This window comes from Nipponia nippon, unplaced genomic scaffold (genome assembly GCF_047370975.1).
Source record: "Nipponia nippon isolate SJK-2023a ecotype South Korea unplaced genomic scaffold, ASM4737097v1 scaffold_3, whole genome shotgun sequence".
NCBI classification, from domain to species: domain Eukaryota; kingdom Metazoa; phylum Chordata; class Aves; order Pelecaniformes; family Threskiornithidae; genus Nipponia; species Nipponia nippon.
The window spans coordinates 51,471,791-51,492,913 of NW_028262347.1; the positions used below are offsets into that span (position 1 = coordinate 51,471,791).

At 40.4% G+C, this 21,123-nt stretch overlaps 2 protein-coding genes across 2 annotated transcripts in view; both read right to left on the minus strand.

The window, feature by feature from the left end:
- Positions 1 to 7,934, minus strand: part of LOC148054588 (uncharacterized protein C3orf20-like) — a 28,080-nt gene extending 20,146 nt beyond the window's left edge. Inside the window, exons 1-3 of the mRNA XM_087766970.1 lie at positions 7,791 to 7,934; positions 4,863 to 4,983; positions 2,930 to 3,061 (exon numbers count right to left, since the gene is read on the minus strand). Coding sequence (XP_087623096.1) covers positions 2,930 to 3,061; positions 4,863 to 4,967 — 237 coding nt within the window. The 5' untranslated portion in view covers positions 4,968 to 4,983; positions 7,791 to 7,934. The remainder of the gene's footprint in view (positions 1 to 2,929; positions 3,062 to 4,862; positions 4,984 to 7,790) is intronic.
- Positions 7,935 to 8,659: 725 nt separating this feature from the next.
- LOC148054589 (uncharacterized) lies at positions 8,660 to 18,888 on the minus strand. The gene is made up of 7 exons (XM_087766969.1): positions 18,701 to 18,888; positions 16,936 to 17,001; positions 16,751 to 16,842; positions 14,819 to 15,402; positions 14,208 to 14,288; positions 12,048 to 12,147; positions 8,660 to 8,891 (listed from the first exon to the last, which is right to left on the minus strand). The coding sequence occupies exons 2-7, from the start codon at positions 16,993 to 16,995 to the stop codon at positions 8,660 to 8,662; spliced, it is 1,149 nt and encodes a 382-aa protein (XP_087623095.1). The 5' UTR covers positions 16,996 to 17,001; positions 18,701 to 18,888.
- Between the last annotated feature and the right edge of the window lie 2,235 nt (positions 18,889 to 21,123).

Sequence of the window (21,123 nt, forward strand, 5' to 3'; positions counted from 1 at the left end):
ATTTCCAACAGTTTGTCCAAATTATCTCAGCTTTGAAGAAAAGAATTTTCTGCTGGTGGAAAATCTAGATGCAAGGGAACTACTAAGTGACAGGTAGTGGCAATATGTCTGGTTATAATGATCTCTCATTATGCAATGCCTACTTAGGGCAGAAAGAGTTGAAAGGATTAACTGGTTTCTAAAGGTGTAGCCAGGAGCTGGCTATGGATTATATTGTCTACTGTCCAGCTCCTCATAATCATGACCATGCCTAGTGCAGAAGAGTTCTTGGGGTGAAGAACCTTCATAGAGAGCATAGACTGATGTGAAAGCGGACGCTAATGGAACTCCAAAAAGAATGGTATTAGTCTTAGAATCTACCACCTGAAGAACGACAAATACCCAGTATGCTTAACTGGCTTTAAAGAGAGCATTCATCGCTTCTGCTATGATGATTCACAGTTTTCATTGTGTGGTATTTAAATATTTATTGTTTTACGAGGTTTTACTGTGCCGTGTCTTTAATTACTTGGATTGCTGACAACTGAAAAAAATTGGAGCTATTTTAATTGCTATAAAAGATTATTTGATTTTTGGAAGAGAAAAAGATTAATTGAGAGAGAGAGAGAGAGAGATATTCTTGCTGACTATAAGTAAGAAGCACTGTTTAAAATTCAGAGGAAAGATCATTTTCATTAATAAGAAACAAAGGGCAAAGTACAAAGACAAATGCTGATTTACCTCAAGGATTAGACCATTTTTGGTGTTGTCAGTTAATCTATAATGAAATAACAGGTACAAGTATTTAAAATGCCTACTACAGCTGATATTCTGATGTATGCAAATGCCACCTTCTCATATCCATTTCCAGAAATGTTTGACCTTTCAAAATAATTGGTTCTTTTGGACCAGTAGTGTTTAAAATGACATAAATCTGCTTGGAGGAGGGAGGACAATAAGATTGCAGAGTACCATAAACATCTGGTGTGTGTTGCTGGGGTATCTCTTAATGAGTCCATGTGGAGTCTCAGAGAGTAGAGACCCATAATCAACCTAAAATGGCTCAATAAAAGCTTCTGGTCATACCTTCTTCATAGGTTTTTACTGACGCACCCTCATGCCAGTAGAGTAAATGAAGACAGAGGTTCACTCTGACTCAGACCTTAGCTCTCTGCCATATATTTTCTATAATTTTTTCCTAATTTGCTATGTCAGCTATTTAAAGTCAAATCCTTTTAAAGTCAAATTCTACACCTCAGTGCTATGTCAAGGAAGGTTTTGTGTGTAAAGAAGTAGGTCTGAACTGAGAATTGCATAAATTCTAAACACCTACTCAAGGGTGTGAATGAGCCAAAAGACTTATTCCTGCTATACCAATTCTCCCTATTTCCTTGTAGTCTCTCAGAGCAGTGATCCTTCCAATTCCACCAGGGGAAGATATTTAGTGAATTTCTCATGGTGCTTCATCTTCCCTAGTTCTGTTTTGAGAGAGGCTCAAATTCTCCATTCTTCCATACAGGAAGCTTTGTTCTGGTGGCATTTCAGATGGCAGTCTTACAGGGACTCAGGAGTAGCTCTATTAATTATTGTTATGGCCCAGCCATTTCCAGAATTAGAAGGAATAAGGTATTGTTTCTCACCCCAGTGTTACAGAGGGATTACAGCTTATCAAGGAGGTATCAAGAGCTTCTCAATCTTCTTTAATCAAAGAACTGCCAAAATGTTTAAAAAAACTAAGGTCCAGCTTATGAAACGTAGATGATATTGATTTTTTGTTGCCAAACAAATAAAAAATGGGTTAGATTTTGAATATGTTAATTTACTACTTTTATCTTCCCTCATTTAGAATGTTTCCTTGCCCACATAAGCAGAAAGGTGTGTGAGTGAAAAGCTGGAGGTTTTTTTGCTAATGATGGTGATGTTAGTTGTAGTAGTTTCATAGATCATGTTCTAACGTCTAAGCCTATGAGCCACACATTGTGAAACTCTCTTACAAAATGCCATTTAATAATTCCAACAAATTTAATTTCTCAGAAGTTCAGGAGTTAGTTAATCTAAATTTCTCTTAAAATCGATGAGACATGTATGCATGCCTCTTCTAGACCTGCAAGGTGTGCTTCTACATTTTCTAGGCTAAATGCTTTCATATATAACAGAAAGAAGGAAATAAACTCTGAACAAACAGAATTTTGGTTTTGTTTTACTTGGATCATAGATTTCTTCTGCTTTTCCAACAACTGTTTCATAACTGTCTTTTTCCTGACCCCCAAATCACATAAAAAATCTGTTTTATGAACAGTATTTGCCATTAAGATCTAGGGTTTTGGCTGGATGAATAACCTAGCTGGACAGCCAGCTCACTGCATGGAAGTGAAGACCAGAAAGATTTGGATCCGGATTTGTTGCAGCTTCATTCAGTACCCCCCACCTACAGCACAATAAATTATACCTACCTCAGAATGGGCTGTCAATGCACTTAGTATTCTGGTAGACCAGAGAATGCTAGATAAATTACAGGTAATATTTAACCATCCTTTTTGAACAAAAATGAAGATTCACCTGTGTTCTAGCTACACATATAGAGTAAACACTGGATGTAAGGTGGTAGGGATTTAATCACCAGAAGTTGTGAACAGGGACTACATTAAATAATTAAGGAAATCAGCCAGAAAAAAAAAGGCAGAAATAGGAACCGAAGTACATAGAAATAACTGTCCCTTTGGGCCAGACTTATAGTAGGTGGACATTGGCATAAATCCACTGGAGTTTATATCTAATCTCTAGAAGCTCTTACTTGATCACTCTGTGGCGTTGCACTTAGCACACTTAAAAGAAAATAAACTTGGGAAGTGCGTTTTATGGGAAAGCTCATCAATTCCAGAGTCTGCAGAGCAAATAATATCTTTAAAAGGCCTTCATAAAATGCAATACTGTAGCAGCTACCACATACCAATTCTTCTAACTGTGGAAGAGCCACACCCTGCGGCGGCGACAAAGACAAGCACACGCTTTCATGTTGCCACTTGTAGACCAAGCTAATTGCAAAGCGCCCTGCAATCCTCACGGTGATGTATTCATTAACCTGAAAGAGCAAAAAAGGCGATTTACTAACTCCGCCAAGTTTTCGTATTTATGTTTGGATGGAAGAGGCAGACTGAAGTCTCAAAGGGTTATCCAAGACAGCTGGTCATAGCCAAGGGAATGATCAGTTACCCCAGGCTTAAGTCTACAAAGAATTTTTAGTGCTGTTGCTCTCATTTGAACCCTACAAAGTAAAGCTTGTAGCAAAAGAACTGCGGGCAGAGACAGCTCCCAGCCCTTTGTCTGGATGACTCCTGCCCAAAGCAAGCGTACTGAGAGTGTCCATGTTTTGGAAGGTGATGCTGTACAGCAGGAAGACTTGAGAAACTCTCGAACCTCTCAAACTGCTCAGGAAAGCATGTATACTTCTGAAGCAGAGGCTGTGGTGTCAGACATGGGCAGGCTTGGGAAGCTCTAGTCCTTGCTTGCCCTTTAACTACTATTGCTGGTGAGTGTGGGCAGGGTTTGGACAATGTTTAGCCCCCAGTAAAGAGACAGCATTTTGACACGTAGAAAGTACTTTCTTAAAACCACGGTCACTAAAGCCTTTAGCACTGTGTACACACAGACCATGAAGAATGCCCTGGTGACACCAAACAAGCGATTTGGAACCACTTCCATTTAATTCAAAAGCCAGTTTGCACCAGCTCTTTCCAGCCTCGGACACTCCTGCCCATTCAAAGAAAGTAAATATTATGTTGCAAAAGCTAATAGCTTTACTAAACTCATTTCTATTTTTATGTGGCTTTTGAAGAATGTCATGTTAATTCCATATAGCACATAATTCACATTCTATAATCTGTAACACGCTATAATCTGTATTCGATAACCCAAACTGTTTCAGTAATTATCTGCTTAATTTTTACAGACTTTGTAAAACCAAAACTGCAGATAGAGCATGATATTTTGGAAGTCTCAAACTCTTGCAGATTTTACAGAATAAACAAAAGTCAATTTACAGAAAAAAACCCAACCCACAAAAAGAATATCTGCCTGTATGAAGCAGTCATGGCAGCTGTAAGAATTTTATTGCCATTTCTTCAAAGTTATCACTTCATGTCAGCTGCCAGCCTGGTAGTATGAGCCCAGTAAAGAAAACCTGGTATGGGTTTGGTTACCTGTCATTCTGTATGTATGCCTTATGTATGCCTTGTATAAAATACTAAGCGTGATGCCAGTAGCTCTAGATTAGGTAGCAAGGAATAAAAAACCCACCTGCTCCAACCCCTGTAAATAATGGGTGTGCTTACAAACTCTGTGCCCGAAGGCACACTTACTGACTTGGGTCACAAGTGTTTCACCTTCGTTTCTGGTGTTTTTGCAGCATGCTAGGCCCAGCTCTGGTAACTACAAAGCAGTGGGAGACTTTTCATGGAATTCAGTGGAAATTGGATCAGGCCTGAAGCAAGGCAAACAACTGCCTGCTACTGAACATGCCCAAAAGAAAAATGAGGAATGGCTCGTTCATATTGCCAAGCTCAGAAAAGATGCTTCCAAGATGCTTCCAGCAGGGAGGACGGGCCTCTGTTTTATTGAAATCCTGAGTGACAACAGTTCCAGGCAATTTGCTTTTCCTTCTTCATGTGGTAAGATGCCACATGAGTAAAACAGAGGTAAAGATACGTACTCATGTAGAGGCTGTTGGCAGAGCCATTCTTTGTAAAGAATGTGTTAAAGAAGAAGAAATGTAAGCAACATGTTCCTTGCAATTAAGACACCTCAGAGAGACCAGAAGATGTGAAATTAAAAAAAAAAAAAAGAGGTAAGAACAACAGTAAGAAAAGTAAAGCAATAAATATTACCTGTGCTATAACTGGCTGGGCAAGCTTGCCATCCCTAGGCCATTTCCATTCTTTGACCATTTCTTCATCTTTATTAGTCACCAGACCTCCTTCCTGATTAAACATCACTATTACGGTGTTGCTGTAAACAAGCACAAATATGAAACCTGTTTTTCCTGGTGTGTCTCAGTAAAGCCTAAGCAACCAAGAAGCTCTCTTTGATCTATGAGTCTTTAATTAAAAAGCTACTTTGCATATCCGCTCCTTCATCGAGCTTTTCTCATGCTACAGGCTTGTGAGGCAGGTATAAATTATTATTCCTGTGATACAGACAAAAGAGTTGGGTTAAATTCTTGTTTTAACAATTCAAATTAAAAAGAAACTGGTGTCAAATGGTGTGATTTTCATGCCATTTCCACTTACTAGTACATTCCTAGGAGTTGTAAGACACTTCAAATTCTATTGTAAATTTAAAGGAAGAAACAAATAAGGTAAAATGGCATGTAGATGCCATTCATGTATAAGCCTTCAGCTGACAGTTTCAGGAATACTTTTATGTCTCTATTCTTAATATTTATTAGGAATTATACGTATTCTGATGCTTCTTTTATCTACCGATAAGCAAATAACACTTGGTGACCTGCAGAAAGACAAATTTTGAAACACATAGAAAAGGTCCTCAGATCATCAAAAAGTTTTTAAGTGGATTCTGTGTGTTGATGGTTTTCCTTGGACACAGAGGATTGGAGAATTTTGGGGTTTATTGTTTAAAGTACCAGGGATAGTCCTAGGTTTGCTGTTTTTTCTCACAACTTAACTGAATACAGCAACTGAGTTTTTAATAGAAGTTATGTTTTCCTTGAGTTTCCACTGGGTTTTGAAAAATAAATACATACGTAATCACAAGGACAAAGCAAGAAGCACCAGGAATCCTGAGAGTTAATGCTTGTACTTTATATTTTCTATGTATTTTTGCTTGCTTTTCCATAACGTAAGGTTCGCCAGTGTAGGTAAATTTGCTTGGTTTGATTTTATATCGTAATTGAGAATTATTTAAAATGTTCTTTTTTAATATTTTGAACTCCTAGACTTTTTGTTAATAAACGAGGGCCAGCTCCTTCCACTACCTATGAGGCACTGAACTCCTTTTAAAGTCCTTCTCTGCACATCTCCAGTAACACATATTCCTTCAATCCTAAGAGCTCATTCAGGATGGTAAGCCAATGAACTTGACTTCTTTAAAAATTAAGGCAGCTGCAAGTTAATGTGTCCCTCACTTTTAGCTACTGTTCCTCTCTACAGAGCATGAAATTTTGATCCCAGATGTCTTGAGTACTCCAAAGTCACTAAGGGAGCATTAAAGAGGAAAACCAAGGAAAAGACCGTGCTGTAAGTAGGAATCAATGATAATCTTTGTTCACATCATGTAAAGGTGCAGAGAACTACACAGGGAGATATAAACAGATGGTAACATTATCCAGAAGAGAACTGTTGATGTACAGTTTATGTGGTCTGGTAGGCCTGAAACTTCAGAGGAAATCATCTGCGTGCTTGCTTTCCACAAATGGGGATCTGCTCTTTACAACTGGATTTGAAATCAAGACAAAGGATATTGAGAATATCAGTGTTCATCCTGCAGATTTTGTTAGATGATAGGTTTTTAACACCAGGCCTATCTATGCCCCTTTAGATAGGGGACCCACCCACAAAAGAAGAAAGCTGTAGAGAAAGATAAGTATCCAAACAAATCCTTGCAATTGTTTTAACAAGATGATGTAACACAAACCTGGGAGAATAAATGAAACCCAGCAAAAGAAATAGAATCAAGATGAAAATGTAAAACCACGAGAAAAACTATCTAAAGGACTTTTCTTAAAACATGCATCTAACCAAGATCTAGTGAAGACAATTATAGTCTTTATTTCCATCTTTATTAGAAACAGACTATAGAAAAAGGAGCTGGAAGGGACTTACAGAAGTCACTCAGACACATTTAGATAGAAGGAGGGGCCAAACAACTCTGAAAACATTTGGTAGTGGCCAGGCACAAAAATCTCAGTTCTTTGTTGTGTGTAAATTATTCCAAATTAGGCCAGTAGCTCCACTCTCTCCATAAAGTTATGCCAATTATTTTTAATACAGAAAATCATGACGATTCAGCAATACATAGAACAAATAGCATTTGATCAGCTCTTTTCACTACATGTATAAAGCACTGCATTGTGAGGCACTAAGAAGTGGCAGGGGTAGAGAGGGGAAGAGGGTGTCTGCATTTTGTCTGTGTGGAATATCCACCTGCAGCTCATGTCATGCATTCAAGGTAGCCAGAAGGCTAGCTCCCAATTGCCTGCTGTCTCCTTTGTATATGTAAATTTTCTAGTAAACCAAAGTGCATCCTGTCCTCATGGGTTTCACAAATGGGAAATTCAATTTTCAAAGCGATTTCTGTCTAGCTTAGCAATTTAGATAATATAGTGCTTTTGGGCTGCTTGAAAAAATGGTGGCATTTGACTCCTAGAGGGGATTTGTAGAGGGGGCAAGTTCCTTCACCTCCAGGTTCCTTCACCTGCAGCTGACCTGCAAACAAGATGGAAGTGGTGTTTTTCATCTTCCCGCACCATGTAGAAGTCAATCTCCTCCAATGCCAAACTCTCCATGGCTATCAAGTCTGTCTGAGCAAAAGTTTGGTCACCAAAGACTGTGCCTGGCTTTACTTTTTTGAGTGAAGAGGGTAGATGAAAAACAACCAACCAAAATAAATCCAACCCATTGTTAGACACCCAGCTAAGATATGACTCTAAGCTGCAGAAAGAAAAAAAACACGTTGCACAACATATCACCTTTCTCATGTCCATTATGGTTTTGAACATTGTTCACATCCTTGTATAGCTTCATGCTCTCCGTTCTGAGTTCCAGCATCAAGCAAGTGCTCATAGTGCATCTACCTACCTGTTAGGAAGACAGATGCTGCCATGCCCAAAAGGGGTGAAAGTTCCAACTATAGAGTGATCTGGAGACGGGCTAAATATGTTGGTATAGAAACCCCCACATGGGAGATTGCAGCAGCTTTGGCAAACAGCAAGATACTCAGAAGGATAGCTAAAATGAGAGTCAAGGAGTTAACTTGTTACCGTTCTCCAGTTTTATGCCTTCTGTTACATGCCCCTGCAGAGAACACAGGGACTAACACTCACCATTAGCTCTATATCCTGGGTATTGGGTCCAGGTGCACGCGGATAAGCAAAGCTACTAACTCAGTCATCTCCTTCCTTGAACAAGTGGGTTGGAAGGGATGGAGGATGGGCAGAGCTCTCAGTACAAAACCCACCCACCTGACTAAGCTAACATGGCTGGTACAGGCCAAAAATGACCTTTGCAGGAGCAACATAGGGATCAGAAATATGTTTATGAAGCACAACATCTTCGGTGGTTTTTCCTGTGACAGAGCAGACTGTTCCTAATCCAGTTTGATGACTGTGACTGATAAAGTGATCTTTGTTCAAGACAAGGTTATACTCTAAATGGATTGCAGTCTGCCAACATTAACTTGTAACTGCATTTTTCATTCTGGAATATTTCTTTCAGAGGCACATCCACCACCTGACACATACTGGGCTTTGTTGTTATAATCTGACTACCTGGCTCTATCTTTGGTACTATATAAATACAGCCTGATCAGAAACGAACATTTTCATGTAGCCAAGTCTTGGAAGCTGTTCAGCTATGCATTAAGTCTAAGTCTTCCCCCTGTAGAAGTCCTCCCACTAGCTCCCACACTCTTGCTAGAATTCACATGTGCTCTGTAAACAGAAAGGATATTAAATGAAAGATGAGCCATCGTTCAGCCCATAATGCAGTTTTCTCCGTGCTGTGCCTGCTTTCCTGACCACTAGGATCTGAGGTTTGTCATATGTCAGCTCTGGTGTGACAGTCATGCCAGTCTGAACCTTCCACGTCTTGGAGAAAGTTTCTTCTCTGTGATCACCATAATGCCGGAGAATAATTGGCTTGTCAAACCCCACTTCTTTCAGCTTGGATGCTTTCTCTTCTCTGTTTACATGAGGGAGGAAAAAAAATTACACCTCTGATTAGTTCTTGCTAAGCAGAATCCTCAGGCAAGACTTCCATTCATTTAGAATGAAGTTTGACCTAAGCAGGAAACATGCCTTGATTTGTGAGTTTCTCAGCTGAGACAGAAATGATCAAGGTTACTAATTTAGCTAGGAATTCAGGCAGCCTCACAAACATCAGCGAACAGCCCCATCGCCTGTTGAATTTGTTACAGACATTTCAGTGCTTTGTCACCGGACTCAGCCCCTGAGTTGCAGTAGAGTGTGGAGGTTCAGGCTTCTTACTGGCCAGCGTGAGTGACAGTGAAAATTCTGGTTTAAAGTCTCACCTATTGTACACTTACGATTATCTTAGCAAGTCACTAGGTTTATATCTTCAGTTACAGTATAAGTAAAATGTGCCCAAATGTTTGTTCTTCTCTAATCTCCTCCTTTCTACTTAATGCAGAAGAACCTGCTGATCTGCCAATTCCCTCCCCAAGCAGTATCAGCCTGAAGTGGCAGATTTCTGTTCTGTTTCATCAATAACCTTTCATTAGGACCTCTCTAATGATACGATTTTGCACTCTTATTTGTTTTACACATGAGAATCCTGAGGAGCTTTGTAAACGTTGATGATAAATATTATTAAACACATTACCCTCAGACAGAAAGGGGACAAATAAGTTGCCCAAGATCATGTAAGTCACCTGTGGTTAAGCTGGCACTAGAGCTGACTGCACCAACCCTCTACACATGCACATAGCAGAGATCCTTTGATTGTGAGGGGCAGACAACTTTACCCCCACTGAAAGTCTGTCTACCTGATTTGTTTTCTTCACCTTCACCGTCCTGTATTCCATACACCTCTTGTGCTACTCTTCATTGCTATTGCTTATTTCTTATTTTCTTCTGAGAAAGAACAATAATTAAATACTTAAAGATTTCTTTATCTAACAGCCAAATTTATATCTGTTTCAGCCCCATGACTGATCTTGAGAAAGAAGCAGAGAGCATTTGAGGCTGGACAAATTAACCTAAACCTCAGACAGCTCTTTAGCCTTTGGCTGACGTCCTTTTCAATCAGACATTCTATGTGTACTGTTCTACATGTATATGTGAGTGCATGCTTCCATATTTTTATCTGTCAGTCTTTAAGCAGTTATAAAAATGCGCAGGTCATCACAGTAGTATTAGGTAAATGAAACCATTAAAGGAAAAAAATGAGCACAAAAGCTGCTCAATTTTGAGGAAAGCTAATTAGGTAAAACATCGTCTGACAGAAATCAAAGGAGTATTTTTGTCTTCAAGCCAATATTTCTTGCTCTTTCAATTTTGCCATAAAATATTGCTCAGTATAAACTTTTTGCTGACCAGGCTAAGCATAAATATTCAAGAACACTAAGCCAACTCTCATGGCACTGACACAGGAATCTGGTGAGAGCATCAGGGTATTGCAATATGAGGAGCAACATTTTGCTTCCAACCTGATGGGCCAACAGGGTCTGCAAATCCTGCAAACATGCTCAGGTCCTGTGAAAGGGAACACTTTGCTTGTAGGGAGACCCTATCGCCCTATTTGTGGCATAAATGTTGTCTTCAATTAGATGATTAAATCAGCTGACTGCAGAGCTTTTGGGAACAGTAATATGGTAGACCCCAGAATAGTTGCACCACAGACGGCCACAGGTATCCTCAGTGTTTGGATAAGCTCTATCCAGTTCTTAATAATTGCAGGCTGGGGTGTATCAAAACCCAGAATCCAAGAGGATAAATGACAGACACGTTTCAGAGTGTTCTCTAAAACAGGTAACTCTAAGACATGATACGTCTCATGGGGGGGAAGACAACAGCGCTCATTTAAATAATCAGAAAATACGACGTTTCCAGTATAAGCCTCAAATATTAAGCTTTTTTGTTGTTTTTCTTTTTCTTGGCTTTGCAAACACATTATATAGCTATTGGAGGGTGGCATACAGAGGTTGGTCAAACAATGCAAACTCCAGTTTTTGCTGCAGCATCAATTCTTTTGGACTTTGGGCTACTCAGTTCTCCAAGGAATAGAGCAGTGATAATAACCCATCCCACGATGAATAACATGCTAGTGTACTATACTGCACAATGTACAATACATTGTAGCATATACGCTCTTACACACTGAAAACTACTTGATTTTGTACAGCCACTAGCTGCTAAACCTATTATTATGAATGATGATTTTTCACCTAAGATAAAATGCTGATTTTATTAAATCTGAATATGTTTATAATTTTGCCAGTATACAGGAACTGTCAGTTAAATAGCAGGATACGTAACAGCGGAAATTCAGAAACTGTGCTGTAGATACAAAATTATACAGGTTAATTTTAAATAACTGTCCTTGTAAGTAATTAATGCTTATAATTGGTTAGCAGCAAAGATTTTTTTCATTTAAACCTAGCCTGCTTTATAAATTCCAGTACTTATTCCTCAGAGAATTGATCAGGCAGGGTAAATCTCAACTGTTTCTGACATCCCCTCCATCCCTTGATACTATTTTAGCACTATAGTTGGTACTCAAAGAATGGCTGATGTATTTGGAAGCTACCATACACTTTAAACTCATGGCCAGTCCTCTACAGGTAGCCTCCAAGGTGTTAAGGCTATCTTGTGCTATGTAAATATAGAAGGCTTAAGTATAAGAAGCATGAAGAAGTCTAAAGGCCTGATTGTGGCCACAAGATCTTACAGCAATCTTCTTTCAGGCCCTGGCAAGGCAACAGGCTACAGATCACAGCAAATTGTCAAAATGCAAAATGGTTTTCATGGACCATAGTTTCTTTTGCAAAAGATATTCAAACAGTTTTTCACAACTATTGGAAAGTGTATCTGCAGATTAATCATAATCAGAAAATATTGTCTCACCACTAATCCCTGAAAATGTCTCTGTTGAGATAATTCTTATCTTCCATTACAGTAGCTAAAATAAAAGGGTATGTTTCTCTTTCATGAATAGTGAAATGGTAAGTAGAACTCCAGGAGTTTTCAAAGCAATAACGCTCTCCTGACTAGTAAGTTGGTTTGGTTAAGTGGTCTCCCATAATCTGTATTCTACATCATGAAAACATCGCCATTTATTCTAATTTTGCTTATGGAAGTAAAAACATCAGTTTGTTACGTTTGTTTTTGAATTTGTTCTAGCCTCTCCAGTGTCCACACATAAGGCAGCTTCTGGTGAACATCTTCAGAATTTGAGTCAGAAAGTTGGGAAATCCAACCTAGAGAAACAGAATGAGAGATTAGAATTAGATGCATAAATAAAGACTGATGTTAATGTCAGTCCTGTTCTATGGCATCTGTCAATAGGCAGTAAGGTTCATTCATATGAATACAAAGTGCTAAGCTGTGGGAATTGCCTTCTTAAACAGATTAAACAGATTCTTTGCCTTGACGAATACAATGGGAGAAAGAGAGAATGTGCATTGTATGCGCCTTAAATTGAAAAACAGAAAATTATGTCTAGGAAGAAGATGGGTGTCCAGAAAAATGGATTATTCAGACAAATTCCAGGATAGACCTTTGTATGAACTACCTTAACTTCCCACATCAGTCACAGTCACTGTCTGATTTGTGTCCAGCCCAGGGTTGCTGCTGAAAAAGGATGCAGGTAATGCAGACTCTTTAATTATTCTCAGCTGCACCCCGGAGAAGCAGTTGGAAAATTAAGCCATGCATCACTTTGAGCAGCAGGGGCACAGAGTTCTTTTAGTGTGCCTTTCTGTAAGACATCTGCGGTTGCAGCTGCACTACAACAGGTATATTTTATTTAGTTCACATTTGCAGCATTTGTGGATGATTTCAGAAGGCCTGTGGGAGTATGGAGGAAGAAGTTCCTCAACTTCTGGAGATTCTCAGTTATTCTCACTCGATTTTCTAAAAGGTGAGAATGCCCAAGATGAATGGTCAGGGTGTGATCTCTATTCAGTCTGAACATTTTCTGTTGCAATGGTTATTATCAAGAAATCAGATTACTTGATGTGAAAGTACAAATGAGGTGATAAAAAATGGCTACAGACACAGCAATTGTTAAAATTAATCCAGGGAAGCTCAGTTTCCCTAGATTTACTGTTTCACTATGAACAAATTGAAAAGCAAGTTAGTCAGAAACAAGAACTCAGTGAGTTAGAATTGCAGTCACAGAAATGCATGACCTGCTGCTGGGCATTCCCTTCACCAAATAAAAAAAAAGAACCTGTGACGACAGACCAAGCAAATGGGAGGACCCAAGAGATAGGAAAGGACAGGGACAGTTCAGTGGAAGCTGGTTGTCTCGACCCTTTAGACGTTCATCTGCGATTAAGAAAACTCCAACAGCTGCCTGACTATACAGTGCACTGGCATATTTGCTGGCGCAGTGCTGAAGGGAAGTGTGCATGATCTTGAGATCACTGAGACAGAAGAATAAAGAGGCTGCTTGTGAGCACAAGAGCTAGAAGTGGAATCAATACTCTTGCAAACTTAATAGCTCACAGACACCAAGAGCATGCAACTCTACAGCAAAGCATTTCAGAAGTGCTGTTGCTTTGTTACAACCAGAAGAAACTGGATGCCACATTTTCAGAAAACAACAGAAGAGGGTACAATTCCCTTCAGTGCCTATACATTTGTTTATAGAGCTATTCCTCCATGCTAGGATGCTAGGTGTCTCTGCAGCACTTTTAACCTTCACCGGCCAAGGAATTTCAGTTCTGCAGTCCTAGTAGCACCTGACCAACTTCATGGCCAGGATTAGGAAGAAAATGCACAGATGCTTTTTTTTTTTTTTTTTCACATGGCAATGTTCTTAAAGAAATCTAAAAAGAGGTGCAGAGTAAGCAGTTCTTCCCTTCAGATCATTAAATTTGTCCACGTTTTAGGCAGAACTGGTATAATGCCTTGTGAAGAACTTTTCAATTAGTGCATTACTGCTCCCATTCAGAGCAAAAGTTATTAAGTCAAATATATGTGGTCAGACAGTTTCCAGTAGGGAAAGGCTTAAAATAATATCCCAAAGCAGTTATTCAGCCTGTATTCTGCTAGCAAAGAGTAGTGGATCCGCAGTGGCTATGTAGAAAACCTTGTTGGCAGATGATCAGAGATAATCAGAGAAGGACTGGGTATTTAAAAACAGATTGTATCCAAAAAGTACGGGGGATTTTTGCTTGACAGTTACTCCCTTCGCATGCTAATCCATACTTTAGTTAATTCAGGCAATTCAGAAGAGCTGTCCAGGTACTGCATAACTCTACCCACCTCTGCTAAGCACCAGCCATCCAGCCGAGCTGCCTGCTACTCTTACCTCTTTCCTCACAAATGTTGGATGAGAGCGAGAAGCTGATTGTGACGGGTGACTGGCCAGCATCATTTTGCACAACAGGAGCTAGACAGGAAGAATGCAGAGTGCAATGCTTACGATCATACATGCAAGGGTAAGTCAGCTTTCAAAAACATAAACCCAAAGATCATTCTGGTTTTTTTTGAAGAGGAAGACTGCAGTAGCACCTGGAGAGCTGGAACAGGCTTGACCCCAACATATGGTTCTGCACTGAGGATTACTGACATTTGATGAATGAAATGCTCTGGATGAAAATTATTTTTACTGGCACAATATGTTATGACTCTATCACTCACCTTGAAGAGGAGACTAAATATGCTTTGATAAATGGTTTGAAACATTGCCCAGTTTCACCGGCTTTGTTCTTCTAAGTGTTTGTACCTCTTGCTTCAGCTGCAAAGCTATTTCATCATGTCCTAAAACAATGCTTTGCAGAGATCTGCAGTATAACAAGCTATAAAGTGAACCATGTTGGCCTACCCAGCCAACAGAGAGTGTAGTCTTAACAGAAAGTGCTTTTAACCCTTTTGCGGCCAAATATGACAACACAGCACATTAACACAGCATGACCTTACCTTTACTTCCTACAGGCATGTTTGATGCTGTCTCAGGTTTCCGTTTTTCCTTTGTAGTGCAGGCTGGTAGAGCAAAGTTTTTCTTGTATCGTTCTTTTCTGATGGCAGTTATTTCACACTCTGTACATTTGGACCCTGGAGCACCACTCTTAACCTCCTCTGAGGCTTGGCTTCTCCTGGATCTCATGCTTTTGTACGCTAGTGACTTCTGGTGCCATTTACGGTAATTAACCCCTTCAGTGAGTTCTCTCCAGCTACAGGTTAGCACATTCACAAGTCCCTGAGGGAAACCAGTTTCATACGTAGCAAAGAGCTGCAACTTCTCTCCAAGTTCCTGTAACATGTTGGCAGCCACAGACTTATTCAACCTGTTCAGTGGTGAGTCCTCATTTGCCTGTGGGATCAAAGATGTTTGGGAGATCTTTGGGTTTGAGTCCTCTGTAGTGGTTTTACTCAGGGAATGACAAGACACTTGTGGCAAAACTGGATATTTTTCTTTTCTTGTTGTATCATCGTTTAAGAAACCATCTTCATGCCTTTCTGTATGCTCACCTGTACAGATGGCACTCCTGCCTTCAATCGGGCTGAAGAGGAAAAAAAGCTGTATCATTAAGTGAGAGCAGTAACAGTTAAAGAACACAGAAAAGAGACCTGTTAGCTTTGCTGCCTGAAACATACGCGGACAGGCTGGCAGTGCTCCCTTTCACAGTTGAGACTGAGCCGTGCTTCCTCCCAAGGAAGACACTCCTAGATCAAGCTCAGAAATACCTGTGCAGAGCAGCACGAGGAGATTTAGTGCAGCCATTGCCAAACCAGGGAGTCTCTGCACTGACAGTGTATGCTTTGGACTATGACCACTGAAGTGCAGTGTAATGTAATGTAACATGCTGATTGATTTATTCTCTCCTATGTAAAATTATTTTCTCTTGCCTCAGTAAAATGGTAATCAAATAAATCCAGAACTTTGCTTTCTTATATGTGGCATGCAAAGGACTTTTTGATGTAATGAAACTTTGAGTGTCTAAATAAGTCTTCTCCAGTAGCTACTGATTCTGTACACCCTATTTTGTGTTGGGCTTTTTAATTGTTTTTCAGTTTGGGAACTCTGATCTTCCATGGTTATGAGAGGACCATCTTTATTTTAAACTATAACAGTTTAATTAGAGGACTGCCAATGTGGAAAATTTATTAACAAGTTTTAGGAATTTTAAAATCCAAAATACAAAGAAATTTTACCAAAAAAGTCTTAGTCCTCAACCCTCTAAACACACACAAGCTTAGCTGTAATGACATGGTTACCCCCTTCAGTTTCAACCGTAGCTTCTTACACTCTTTGAGTGCAAACAAATGTGTTTATAGACTGAAACAATCATCTGGAGTAAATTTCTGAAATTCAAAAGCAAGTTAGGCAAAACAAGGTTTGTCCTTGGAACAAAAATATCAGCTTAAAGCAAATGTGATGAAACCTGAATTTAAAACTCAGTTATCCGGAGGAGTCACACCCCAGAGGAATGCTGTGAACACAGGCTCCCAGTATATTAGTCAGCAGACGTGAACTTCATGAAACCCACACAGCTCTGCAACGTTCTGTTCAGTCCATGCCAAAACAATAAAACAAGGCTATTATGTTGCATTCTTTAACTAACTGCTCAAGATTTGTATGTTAAATATATTAAACTCATTAAATGCTGGCAGCAGAAATGAATATTAGGTACTACACCTCGAGGAGTTAGGGTTAGGTACAGGACACTGTCACCCTCCCTCCCTCTCCTCACACTGCGCGGCAGGATGCCAGTTCTGGTCACGTGCCTGCCCCATCTCTCCCGTTCTGCCTTGGCCACATCTGCCTTGGGACTCCTTTCTGCGTCTTCCCCGAAAAACTAGTCGACAGAAACCTCCCGGCTCTCACCGCTACTGGCGTCACGCTATTACCTGGGAGTAAAGCCAGGGGGAAGATCTGTAGTGAAATATGAGGACAGCTCTTCTGGTATCTTCTTGCCCCTCTCTTTTATTCTAGTTTTCATCTACAACAAAATTAATGTTTCCAATTTAAGACTGGAGGAGGTGTGGAGGGGAAGAGGGAAGGAGAAGAATGTCCTGGATATAAAAGAAAATACCTGGTCAAAGAAATATACAGGTCCTGCCTCCAGCGCTGCAGCTGTAAACATTGGTTCCATTACTCCCTAGAATGAAGAAGGGGTGGAACACCCCAGAGGAAAATAGTTGTGTCAGCAGGCCGTGAGACAGAAACTGTTTATGTTTTTTATATTAACAGTGAAGCTGAGAAACTACTTTCTGCGTGAGACCTTGAAAATCTGCTTCAAATAATACAGGAACCACCACTGTATGAATGGGAATAGATTAATGCATCAGTGGATTAAATTATATGAAGTTGATTACTAAAACTGAAGATCAAAATATCAGGTTTTGATAATTTAGGTTCACACTACTCTAAGCTAGTGTTTTCATGAGATATGACCTACAATTATTTCTGATGATAGGTAATGTCTCAGTTTGTCATCTGAAAGAGAAGACTGCTTGCATCTGCAGTTATGACTCAATGAGTACATCAATAAATATGCTTTTATTAAAAAAGGAGTTTTATGACTTTATCATAAATATAAAAAACTTATTTGAAAGATACCAGTGTGGAGACCCCTGACTCTGTGCAGCCTTCCATCCCTTACCAAGACCGCACACAGGCACAGAGATCTGCTGTCAGGGAGTCGCTCACTGTAGCACATCCTAAGGCGCATACCTGCATACGTGCCTAATGCAATAGTTCCTTATCACAGAAATATAAAGAGTCTTTTTGAAGCACTGGTCCAGACAACGGCTTGTTTTGTTCATGTGAATCTTGCTGCTTAACAGCAATTTTAAAAATGAGCTCCAGACTTATTTTTATATTTCACAGCATGCACCTATTCATGCAAACTGAAAAGTGTTTGCTTTGTCCCAGTCTGAGTGCACAAGCAGCAGTCTGTGCTCCTCAAGGTGACTTTCAGCAGTAAGAGAGATGAAATTTGCTTCTTTTCAGAAGCACTCATTGCATCCTTTGAAAAATCTGTGCTCCAAAGGACACAGGTGTTGTGACACTAGCTGATGCAGGCCAGTATGTTTGGATTATGGCTCACAGGCTGTCATCAAACTAGTGTTTGGTGAAAAAAAAAAAGAAATCGCTAAGGAATGTGGAAAGAACAGTGAACAGTGTTAAACGTGAATTCTTTGGCTGCTTTGGTCACTTTTAACTTTGATTTAGCTACTTCATCTAGGTTTTAAGTAAAATCTTAGAGGAGGAGTGGTTTCAGAATTAAGGAAGCCCTTTATCCTGCTGATGCTAAGGAAGACACTTCTTGGTGACAGCTGTCGTTCCCATAGTAAATGCTATAGGTGATGATGGCTGAGGAAGTACAGTGTCCTCTGTCCTCAGCAATTGGTGAGGGGGAATATCTTTCCTTCTACAGTTCCTAAGACATATTTGCCCTCATGCAAGAAACATTTTCTTTGTCTACAGCCAGGCTTTAGGCCTGATATTAAACCTCTAGTCATAAAAATTGTCCCATTGACTTCAGTGGATTTTTAGAGCTGAGTAAGGACTATGAGTTTTGGCCCTAAGCTAGGAAAAATAGTATTAAAGTGTCATAAACACATAAATAATGACATCAGTCCCAGAAATACAAACAGAAACAAATATAACATCCCTCTGTTCAGCTCTTCTTGGGACTGATATAGGCCACTTAGTTACTCCCTAGTTGTCCTTCCTCCCCCTCTTTCCAGGATTAAACTGCAGCTGTCAGAGACAGCTCCCCCACTCCATTCTATGCCATTTCTCGACACTTACATACAGCTTGAAAAGAAAACACAAAAGAAAACATAACGTACCCTGAAAGAAGTCTTTTCCTGAAGATCATAACTTCTTTTGCTAGGAAAATAGTGCAATGGGAGCTGCCCCCTTGGAACAAAAAGAAGAGGTGAGTCTCTGTGTTGTCTTTCAGGAAAGGGTTTCAAGTCCTGCTGCTTAGTTACCACATGTTTTGGACTGCATTCAGCCCTTCCCTTAACTCCCCAGCCACTGCCTGCCTTTGTCCAGGAGGCTGGTTAGGAAAAAGGAATAGCCACTGCGAGAAAACAAAAAAACCCCAGTATCTTTCTCCAGCTAAAAATGGTATTCACACATCTCTTCTGGCCTATGGCCTGTCCGATAATGTCTTCTTATCATGCTGCCTAGTATCGCGTGAAGTCGGAAAACGTAGCATTCCTTAATATAATGTGTATTAAATGCTAGGAACAGCTGACTGGCAATAACAGAAGGAGGACAAAAAAATCTGAGCTGGCAAGGGCATGCTACAAGATGTGGCTCACTCTCTCTGCTTCTAAGAGACCAGATCCTCTTAAAAGCAGGCAGGTGGGGAACGTGGAGCCCAGCTGTCAGTCTGTTAATGTTAATGTTCACTTTGTTAATGCAGTCAGTCCAACTTCTTACTCCCACTTTGCCATTTTTTTCATACAGTATTCCTATTTTTGCACTTTGGTTATCATTTTATTATCCTGTTGGCTATCTGTACTCTCTTATACAGAGTATAGTGCTAATTCTGGGGCTGGAAGCAGTGTAACCTGGAAGGTGCTTAATTTTGCTCTGTCCAGCATGCCCTCTTCTCTGCAAGCCTAATGAACAGAGTTTATGGAGTGCTCCTGGGTCCAGTAACCCCACCTCAAACTGTAGAGACAGACTGTTAATCCTGCTTGTTCTAGCTCACTGCCAGTTTTCTTTCACTTTGCTAGGTTTTATTCATATCTTTAAGTAAAGCGTGACTCCCCTCTACAATTTATTTTCAGCCTACTTTTTTAAGGAAAGGAGGTTTATGCAAGTGTCCAGTTTCAGCCAGCTTTGGCAGAATAACACACCCGAAGATAATGATGCCTGGACACACTTCATACACTTCAGCAGCTGGGTAGACGACAGAGGCCCACGGAAGTGTCCCCATCTAAAGAGAGACAGGCCACTCTGCTGAACCGTGTGGCAACAGTCAGCCGGCCAACTGCACATGTATTACTACAGCACAAGCCATCTCTCTCCCCGTTGGGGTATCACAGTGATTGTGAATGGTGCTGGAGTCATTCCGGGGAGGAAAGAAACAACCTTCTGAGAAAACTGGTTTTATTAATTCAGCTGATCACGGAAATATTTGTTCTTCTTGTTGCCCTTTTTCCTCTGATGCCCTTACTTCTAGATCTCATGTCTGCAGCCTCTGCACAAGACGTATTCTTACCTGCCTTATTTTTCCTTTATCTGTCTCTGGTCAACATCTCTCCTTCTGTATTCCTTGGGCTTCTGTAGACTTTATGGCCTCCTTTATCTGCGATTTCAGTTCTAGAGTCAACAAAACCCATGGTCTGGCAACTTGTCTGTTTTGGCACATACCAGAGCAAAGGGACCAGGAACACAAGCTAGTAACTCTCTTTTTCAAGCTGTCAAAGGCACCAAAGGGGATATAGCGAGGGGTAAGAACAGTCTGGTATATCGGAGACTAATGGATTAAAATCAAACACAAAAGTGGAAACACTGCTATAGGATCTCTTGAGACCATTACAGTGCCCAGCTCCAATAAATGTACAACAGGAAGATCTAAGATGACTCAAATGGACAATTCAGGGAATTCAACCCCTGATATTCCCCCTCCCCCTGCCGCCAACCACAAAAAAACCCACCAGCTCTGTAGATTACTCTTCTACCTAATTAGAAAACTAGGATGGAAAGCAATAAACCAAAAATGTTCTAGGCAACATTAGTGCACATGCTTCTGTGTCATCCATTCTCAGTATGAGAAAGAGCTAATCCTCCACGGCTCTCTTCATCAGCCTCGGACAACATCATTTCTGACTGGAGTAGGGGCAACAAAACAGCAGGAAAACAGCAGCAGAGCATTAAATGGCTCACCTGCTCTTTTGTGCAAGGTTTATTCTGCTGTAAGCACAGTCCTAGGACCCTCTGGGAGGTGGTCTAGTTATATTAATTGACCTAACAATGTGGTTTAAATGGGGAACACATGGTACCACAGCAGTTCCCAACTGGTGGGGCATGTCTCATTGCTCTGAATGTGCCTTAAGCCCAGGGAAGTCAGCTTCCCGACACCCAGCCAGTCCCACGAAAGGCCCAGCTGGATGTTTCCATGTTCAAGCGCTCTTACAAGCAAAAGCACTGGAGAACATGCTGCTGTGCCACCCGCACAGACCAGGATGGAGCTCGTTGGATCAGTACTAGAGCATTAGCTTAGTCTTTTGAAGCCTGATGCTTGCTGAGAGTT

Excerpts from the sequence above, each read along its gene's own strand:
- LOC148054589 (XM_087766969.1), bottom strand. The coding sequence starts at position 16,995 with ATGGAACCAATGTTTACAGCTGCAGCGCTGGAGGCAGGACCTGTATAT. Across the intron at positions 15,403-16,750 it reads CCCCCTGGCTTTACTCCCAG|CCCGATTGAAGGCAGGAGTG; the intron begins GTAATAGCGTGA and ends TTTCCTCTTCAG. Across the intron at positions 8,892-12,047 it reads GAACAAATTCAAAAACAAAC|AGAAGAGAAAGCATCCAAGC; the intron begins GTAACAAACTGA and ends TCATGTAAACAG.